Source organism: Abrus precatorius, unplaced genomic scaffold (assembly GCF_003935025.1).
Source record: "Abrus precatorius isolate BTA unplaced genomic scaffold, Abrus_2018 Scaffold8, whole genome shotgun sequence".
Classification (NCBI taxonomy): domain Eukaryota; kingdom Viridiplantae; phylum Streptophyta; class Magnoliopsida; order Fabales; family Fabaceae; genus Abrus; species Abrus precatorius.
The window spans coordinates 23,810,200-23,819,955 of record NW_020874428.1 but is presented as its reverse complement, the minus strand read 5'-3'; the positions used below and the strand labels follow the sequence as shown (position 1 = coordinate 23,819,955).

Here is a 9,756-nt window from a genome sequence, read left to right as displayed (position 1 = left end):
TCTAAACAAGACAGAATTCTAACGCCATGACCTTTATTTTTTAATAATGATTTATTATGATATACGTGAAGGATTTGTAAGAATTAAGATAATATACACTGGTGGATTTAGCTCAATTATAACGAGAATTTCACATCCACATTTCCCATTCCCCTGTGGTCTACAAAGACATCCCTATAACTCCTAAAAAAAACATATATAAACTGCTAAACTAGTGATTATAGCTTTATTGCTTAATATAATGGACATTAAACTGACTAAACTCATCTACAATCTCTGTTTCCTCTTCTTTGCCCTTTACTATGTTGTGCTGTCATGGCAATTTACTTGGTATGGACTCCTCTCTACGCTTCACTATTATAGGATACCTCTTCTGCGTCCTAGTGGTTGGGAAAAACACCAATTTATCCTCTTCTGCTGGAAACCAACTGCCATAAAATTGAAACAAAATTATTAGGAATACAACAACTGTGCTCCGCAATGCAAAAATGAGGTATAAAGTAAGAAAATCAAGACATGATTTAAAATGAGTTAAGTTTTTGACAAATGCTAATCGGGATATTGGTTAAGAATTTAAAAGTAAAAAAAATATATTAAAAACATTGCTAATGAATTCTCGTTATCATGATTTCCAATAAAAGTTGTTTTATATTTATTAGTTCCTTAACTAATACCCTTAAGACTGACTAATAAGATCTTACGTTTATAAATACTTTAATTTTATGATGTACCTATAACGGGTAACAATGCGGTGAAGGAAGACAGAGAGCACCACCCTAGCAAGCTCATAGCCAGGGCAGAGTCGTGGCCCTCCTCCAAATGGGGTATATACATTCCCAGGGCTAGTTGCTTCTGCGTTACTCTGCAATTTGAATCATAAGTAAAGTAAGCAAGTGTCACATTGAAATCTATGAATGATTGAACATAGAGCAATGATAAAGATGAAGTAATAGAGTTATTTACCTGCCATCTCCATGGATTGAAGGTGCGGGCTTCTTTGAAATGATCAGGGTTTAGATGTACAGCACGAAATGAAGCAAAGACCTTCCATCCCTTTGGAATAGTGTAACCTATTACAACCGATGAATTAACACTTTTTTTTGGCATTTTAAATTATGGTTTAATTTTCCTATCAATATAATTGGTGATAGTTAATACTTTAATTTTTGGTTATCACCTTTTATGTTAATGTCTGTCATTGCTCTCCTAAATATCCCACCAATTATGTTTGCCATCCTCAAAGTCTCATTCACAACCTACATATAGCACAGGCCAGTAAAAAGGGGAAAGATAGAGGATAAGGATAATATATTAGATTAATAATGATGATAAATTTAACTATTCTTTGTAACCTGGCAACATTGCATGAGATAAAAAGTTAAATATAATAATCTTTTAATAAAAATTACAAAATTTAATGTAATTAAATACATTGATACTACTAAATGTTATATTTTCTAATAAAAATTTGTTGTATATATCTTCTTAGCTGTGTAAAGTTGCAATGCTGTATATATCTAACCTTTGCCTTCTGCATGTGTAATGATTTATGATGTTACTGAATCAGAATTTAAATATTCTTACGCATTGAGTAAATGCCATTGACTTATAATCTGTCCACTCCAGAGGTGCCTCTGAGTAACTCTTCTTGGCTCTGATTTGATCATGTTCTTCCTACCAAAACAACACAAACCGAAGAACTCTCCAATCAAACTCCCTAGTGTGGAGCATAAATTGTACTTTATAATAATAATTGACAACAACTTGCTGTAATCAATTAATGAAATTATTAATTACACACACACAAAAAAATGTTCGGATTTTATTTGTGTCAAACATTTTTTTGTGTTGTGATGCAAAATTACTCTGCATGCTAGTATAGTAATTGAAGTTGTGCAAAACCCAAAAATAGGTCCAAGGAACAAAGTGAAGGATAGGGACAAATCTATGCTCAGCAAACAATGGGACCAAATCAGTGATACAAACGTCTTTCACTTAATTTGCACCATTTGATCATAAATGATCCTCGAAATCATCACAACGCTATTTCTCATGCAATGGGAGGGGACCCAAGAAATAACTCTGTGCTGCAATAAAACACAACCAATTTTCCACATACCAAGTACTTGTGAAATGACTCATAAACCCTTATGTTTACCAAAACATGTGCATTAGCCTCGCATGCTCAGTCTTACTCAACTTATGCGACATTGTAGAATTTTAATTGTTTCATTAATTACTTAAAAATATGGCCACATGTCAGGTAATGATTAGCAGAAATTATAAACACATGGTAGTTGGACCATCCAATAATTCCTCATACACTTGGCAATGGTCCGGCCAAAACACCAAGGTGTGATAAGATCATGATCTTTCTTCTCTCATTTTTTATATATTTATTTATTTTTTTAAAACTTTTTTAATTTAATTTTCTAGTTATTTTTCTCTGAAGTTTGGTCAGCAAAACTACAAAGGGTGGAGTTTGGGGCTACTAATATTGTCTAGTGGTTACACAAATTCGGCTTGGTTTACAACCTTAATAGTCTCTTAAACTTTGACATGTCTTTATATTTTGGTTTATAAAATGTGGATCCTACATAATTTTATTAAGATATTATTAGTTAATTAGTGTGTACTGATTATAAATAAATAAATCATTAACACCTTATGCAAAATCTCCTTATCCATATCTTATACAAAATCTTCTTATCCATATTGAAAGTATATGAAGTAAAACTATATTTGAGCTTATCAATTCATTTTTCTCAACAAAAGAACATAATTTAATTAGTGTATGATTAGTTTTTCAATTTTAAGCTTTAAATTATTATTTGAAGACAAATATTAACTAATGTCTTAAGAACACCAACTAAAAAATTAAAGAAAAATACTATAAATACATTTTCACCAGAATTTATAATATTCTAAACGTAATCTATGTTTTATTTTTTAATTAATGACCTTAGGACACTAAGTTAAATAAAAAAAATATTATATATTAATTAAGTGATATTTTCAGATTTCAATTAAATTAAATTTTTACTCTAATTCTTTCACAAATAAATAATGAATATAATATTTTTGAGTATTTTATGACCCAGTTTTTCAAGAGAGAGAGAGAGAGAGAGAGAACAAATAGTAAAGTTAAATTAATTAGTAAAATCGTTCTATTGATTAAATTTTATCGCTTTCTTTAATCTTTGCATAAAAATATTAGATGTCAATCAATTTGGAATAAAAGGTTTAAAATTTTGTCGTTTATAACTTCTGTCCAAATTAAGCTTTAAATATTTTCCACGAAAAATCAAACAGACCATTAAGTTGAAAGTTGAACCACCAATCACAATGTAAGGTAAGGAAACATCAACTTCCTCAAGATCTTTCAGGGTTTAAAAATGCTTTCATAGGATATTTCTCTATCTTTTTTTCCTAAGGTACGTAGAAACCCATGGCTACCTAACTTACATAATTGATATCATAAAATTTATCTATAAACTCACCCTTATTTAAAAAAAAAAAAAGAATTGAAAACATTTTTATAAAATTATCTTAAAAGTTTTCAGTACCATTAAGTATTATAAAAAAATTATATATAAAAAGCATTAAACTTATGGACCATATATTATAATATTTTTAAATAAAAAATTGCTCATAATTCTTTATATAATTTCCTTGTACGATTTACTGTTTATTCATATTGATGTTTGTGGCGAAGCGTGGCTTACGGAGCTCTGTGAATGAATATATCTTATCACGTATTTTCAGCTTTATTTTTAAAATAATTATTTTATTACTAGTTTCATAAAATAAAATAAAAAAATATTTCATAGAAAAGGTAATTATTTTCTAAATTCTAGCGTTATTAAACAAGACTTATAATTAGTGGTAATGATTAATTATGTAGCATTATTACATAAAAGAAAATAATATGTAGCTTTAATTAATACTGAAGTTATCTAAATAATCCCCCTAACAGGACACCTATCCTCCACAGTGGCCTCTGATGATTGTTCTGTCCAAGCCAATGCATGAGTTTCAAGTTTTCAACCGTATTAACTGCGTTGGAAGGTTTACGGGGACAGGCTTTAACTGCAAGTTTCAATTTCCATTGAAAACTCTTACACGTGCAGAAAACTACAAAACCACCCATTTCTTTGTCTTGCCCCTCTCTCACCATAAAAGAGAAACCTTTGTCTAATTTTTTAAAAAATAAATAGCAATTTAGATTGGATATTTTTACATTAAGAAACGATTTTTTCACGTAAGTTAAAAGATACGTGATAAAAAATTAATAAATAATAAAATTACAGTATTTAAATTATTGTGTAACTTTTACTATATTAAATTTTTGATAAAAAATCATTTTATATGTCGCTTAACATACCATGAAAAAATAAATTAACCTGTTAACTTATTTTTTGGTTATAACTACGCTTTCCAAAACAGATAAATGTGAGGGCGGGAAAAGAAAGATAGGTCAATCTAGGGTGGGTGAAGTGGAGAGTATGAGACGACGAAAATGAGGTTTCAAAGGAGACCACACCACATGAACGATGGTCACAGACATGGACATGCACACGTTGGTGGGGTAATTCTAAGGAAGGAGCTACATCTATTTGGTCCACTACCCTAGCTATAAACATTTAGATTTTTAGACACCTGTATCTGTACAGTGTTTTCATGGCTCCACTTTTATGATCTCCTTCATGTTTTTTTATCTATGAAATCACTCATTTTATTTTTGTTTCTTCTTATCTTTTATTAAGTACATATATTCCATCGTGTATTATATATAACAACTATTTTCCCCACGTTTATATTCATTTGTCATTAGATATATTAGTTAAGAAATATAAAAATATGTAAGACATGTAACCAAACAATACAGTACATTTTGGTACCTTGAGCTGTGCCAATGCTAGAGGAGTCTCGGTGAGGAACTTGACGGCAAGAGTCATAATGGTAGAGGTGGTTTCATAGCCGGCGACGAGCAAAGCCAACATAAAATCCACTATTTGCTCGTCGGAAAAGTGGTAGCCGGAGGTTAACAATGCTCCTAGCATGTCATTCTTTCTCTCCCCCATCACGCTTTCGTTTCTTCTCTGCCTCACTATCAATGTTAATGCCTCTGCCACCTTCGTTCTTGCCTACATAATTAAACATTCCCTTAATTTTTATGATGTTTAAGTGTATAATATTATAATAATTTAATATGCACAAGGAACAGGAAAACAAAGTAAGAGAGAAATTGAAGAGATTAAGATCATGCCCGTACCTTGATGGCTCTACGGTAGGTAGTAGAAAAGAGAGGTAAGGGGAGTGTGAAAAATCCTTCGATTACAAGAACGTACTCTTTTCTAAGAGTCTCAGTCCATTCTCCTGGATCAAAGCTCATTAGCTGCTTCACTGTCAACTCAAACGTTATCTGCAAGTAACACAGCAAAAAGGCAAAGCTTTTGTAAAACAAACATCCGTAATACCCACCATCATCGCTACATAATAACTTCATACTTTAATTTGAAGGAAAAAATAAAATATAATAAAATAGAAGTATTAGAAAAGGAGAAAGGAAGTTTTTCTCTTTATTAACATTTTAGAGAAATAGTAAGTAACATTATTTTAAATGTAAAGTTCCATTTATCTAGTGATTTTAAGGGGTAGTATATAGGTAAATAAAAAAAAATGCATTAACTTTAAAATTTTAAGTTTTAATATTTTTAAGTAATAAAAATACTAATATTTTTGTTATATATATATAGTATACATGTCCGCGCATGCACTTGTAAGTCTTTTAATTTAATTTTTTTTGGTACGATTTGGTATTTATAATTTTTAAAAATTTAGAAACTGTAAATATATGTCATCATAAAATTTATTCTAAAATTTAAAATTAAAAAACAAAATTAAGTATATTAAAAGAAAATAAAAACTCATTTTTATCGATCGTGTATACAATAACATGTTCACACATACTACAAATAGATACATGTGCTTGCTAACCTATAGTTTATTCAGGGAATGATTATTATTCTTCCATAATTCCATTTTAGTTAACGTGGGGTCTCGTTTGGACGGAATTGGACACATTATACTAAACCATGGAATCTGAGTCACCAACTCCAGTTCCATTTCCGTCACGTAAAATCACACTCAAATGCTAACATCAATTGATATTAAATAACCAAATAATAAACCTTTTTAGTACTAAAATACCCAACATCATTCGAATTAAATAGTATGAGTTCAAAACGAAAAGCCGAAAAATACAGACACTATTCCTGACGAACTTTGAACTAAATAAATAAAACAAACAAAATCCAGATAACATTATGAGGTGCTAACAACTGGTCCACCACCTCCCTAATATGATTTATGACATGATGATGGCAAGTGAGCTCGACTCGAGCGATCCAAAGCCTATTCGACTCACTGATTTATTTTTGGGAAAGTCGAATCAAGTTAGGGTCATCTTGCATATACTCTTTCAAAAATCACACTTGCTATTTAGGAAAATTGCTTCTTACGAAAGATAAAAATAATATATGGTACAATTTTTTTTTTATAAATATGATGAATAATGCAAAATTTCTCAAGTCAGAAGCAGCTACGAATCGTAAATAGTAATATATCTTAAACCTTTTACTCCATGATCTATAACGTTGAAAAATAAAAATAAAAAATAAAATGTTAATAATACACTGATTAACACATTTTTTAATATAAATTTTAACAAACAATAAAAAAATATATTAATGGCAATAGCATTTCTCAAATAAAATTAGTGGCACCTAACCTTTTTGGCTTCTTCCATGAGAAAAACGCAGTTGGTCCAGGAATCCAAGTTGAGGCGTATGAGACGGTCTATGTCGAGGAGGAGATGGTTCTTGATGATGGAGGAGTTGGCGAAGCTCATGGTGAGTGAGTGCATTCTCTTGTGAAGAGTACCCTTCATGAGGAGTAGAGAGTGTTTTCCAAGGAGGTTCGATATCGAACCGGGGTAACTGCATTCGAACAGTTTCCCTTCGTTCAGAATAATGAACCGGTTCGTTTCCGGGTCGGCGGAGAAGACGGTGGGCTCGCCGAAGATGTGGGTGGTGAAGATTAGACCGTAGCGGTTAACTCGGTGGTCGATGAAGGGTTCTGGGTTGTCAGTCTTGTAAGCGGATATGAGTTGAAGGGTCTCGCCGACAAAGGGAAGGCCTAAGCTCCCCGGCGGTAACCGGAGACGGCGGTAGCGAGATCGGCGGTATAGGAAGAGAAGGAGGGGGAATATGATGAGAAAGAAGAGTAGTGTGATGGTGGAAGCCATGGAATAATTAAAAAGGGAAATTAAGACACAATGACTAGTGTCTAGTGTACTATGTAAGTATGTACGAATATTATGTTGTATGATGATTTGTGGTATGGTATATATAGAGAAACTTATTGTAGAGGAAGAAGTAGAGAGAGATAGAGGTGGTGATGGTTTCGAGGAAGGGAGATTAATGGAGGGGGGAAGAGGGAGCAGAGAGGGAGGGGTATCGGGTGAGAATCTAAAAGGAGAGAAGGATGTGGGGAGAAGAAATAAATGTGGATATATTTTGGTATCTCACAACCTTTCTTATCCCTCTCTCTCTACATTAATACTTTGGGTGGGGCAAGTTTTGGCATAATTTTTTCTATTTCTTTGATTAAAAGTGGTAACATGAATAGGATAAAAAGAACTTCATAACTTGAGCTAAAACAAACAATATTTTGCCCCCAGAAAAATTTAAATCCCTCATGGAGGCCAGAGGAAAAATGTTAATCCTAATTGAATCTGTTTGAAAAAAAAAAAAAGATAAGAATTAAAGTGCAACAAGGAATCATGGAAATTAAGTTCCTACTTGGGTTTGTGTTATTTACCACACTTTTTAATAAAAATAAAAATAATACAAATTTATGATTGAGATTAATTTGAACAAACGGTTTAATTATGTTTAACAATTAAAAGTAGTTATATTAAAATTAATTTTATCAAAATTTAAAATAAATATATTTTGACAAAACTTTAGTCATTAATTCAACTTTTATTTTTTGGTTTCCATATGAATATTTCATTTGTTTTTTAAAGCATAAACTCAAGTTGGCATTTTAAAGAGAATGGCATAATATTATATGAATTAGAGAAGATTGGGCATTATTTTCCTCCCAAAAGCAACATTTTAATAACCCACTACTTTCTAACATGTTAGATCTAAGTTCCATGTTATGGGAGTCAAAATTCGTTGGCATTTCTTGGAGACTATGATGCAAGCTGCATAGTGCATGCCACACATGTGCCCTCAAACTTGAGAGACTATACATGACAAAGTAGTCAGGGGAGATTGAAGCACTCAATACGCGTGTAACACTCTGTTGTCTATGATGCTATGAACCACTAGCATACTACCGAAAGGTTAGAGAGGAAAGCATGCAGCCATGTACTGACTTTTCTACTCTCTGGCTGTCTCTCCATTCTTTCAAGTGACGTGCATGTGTATTGTTTTGGCCCACAGTATAAAAAAAAATGGCAAAAGTTTATCTCTAAGCTCTGACCTATAATTAGTAGAGTATGTGACCTGTTATTATATTGGATATTTATTTACTATATAAAATTCTGATGATTTTATCGATTCTCAGAATTTTTTTTGGTAAAGCAGAATGAGATGAGACACACATCAAATTAGCTACTTGCTATATAGATAGATGCAAATTTAGAATGAATGCACATTATTGTTAAATGAAAAATTGAATCTCACAGCTGTATAGCTAGAATTCTAATTATAGGGGTGTTATTACACAAAAGAGTAAAAAGCCGATTTTGCCTTCTTGATTGTTTTGGTATTTATAAGAAGTGACATGAAAATCATGAAGCCATTCCATTTTCATTGTCAAACATACTTATAATAATTAGTTATCGAAAAAACTGAAGAGTTTACGAAACTTCTTAGAAGGTACCCGAGCAAGATTAACACTGACCCACGTGCAAGAGAGTATAATGAAGTGCACAATGACTTATTACATCAACCACATGGTCCCCATGAAGGGACATGAAGCTCTCTACCCACTAGACAAACCCATGCAAATTATGATCATCAAGAAGTAACCCACATATACTTCCCCCACAAAAGGGATTTTGATCGATAAGGTTAGATAATAAGAGCTCCATCATGTGTGAGATGGGTCTGCGGTTTTTCAATTATTTTGTCAGATGGAGTGAATTATAATAATTCGTTTTTTTATTTGCTTACTAAAACAACATCCAATCTCTTTTTTGTTATACGGAACTAAATCCAATCTCTAATTAAACTTTTATATATACAAAACAAATACTTGAGCATTTACAAACCAAAAAAGCTTTAACACCTTTGCTCCTTCCACTTTTAGGCTGTACTAGAAGGGTTAGGATTTTCTTCGGTTAATGGATGATCCATTTGAACTCGAAGAATAATTGACACGTTTTATGAGAGTCAAAAAATGAATGTATTATTTCTCTCTTAATGTACATAGCACCTCAAAAGTAAAAATATTTTTCTTAAAATTACTCTTAACGAAGTTTTGGTAATTACTCGAATTCAGTGAAAAAAGATACTTAGGACTTGTTTATTTAAGAGTTGAAAAAAATAAAGTTTTGACTTGTTAATTCATAAAAGTCACGCTTTAGTAAAATTATAGATTAATCATATTTAAACATTAATTTCATTCAACTTTATATTAAATAAACACTTTATAAATATTTATTTATTTGAAGATAAA

General features: G+C 31.4%; 1 protein-coding gene across 3 annotated transcripts; it reads right to left on the bottom strand.

The window, feature by feature from the left end:
• Positions 1 to 257: 257 nt before the first annotated feature.
• LOC113847685 (cytochrome P450 90A1-like) lies at positions 258 to 7,488 on the bottom strand. Of its 3 annotated transcripts, none has more exons than XM_027476926.1 (8): positions 6,794 to 7,488; positions 5,276 to 5,425; positions 4,902 to 5,147; positions 1,585 to 1,674; positions 1,178 to 1,256; positions 952 to 1,070; positions 732 to 856; positions 258 to 428 (listed from the first exon to the last, which is right to left on the bottom strand). In XM_027476926.1, the coding sequence occupies exons 1-8, from the start codon at positions 7,307 to 7,309 to the stop codon at positions 314 to 316; spliced, it is 1,440 nt and encodes a 479-aa protein (XP_027332727.1). In that variant the 5' UTR covers positions 7,310 to 7,488; the 3' UTR covers positions 258 to 313. The 3 variants fall into 3 exon arrangements, with proteins under 3 accessions (XP_027332727.1, XP_027332725.1, XP_027332726.1); XM_027476924.1 differs by having other exon boundaries at positions 258 to 473; positions 714 to 862; positions 964 to 1,070; XM_027476925.1 differs by having other exon boundaries at positions 732 to 862; positions 964 to 1,070.
• Positions 7,489 to 9,756: the final 2,268 nt, after the last annotated feature.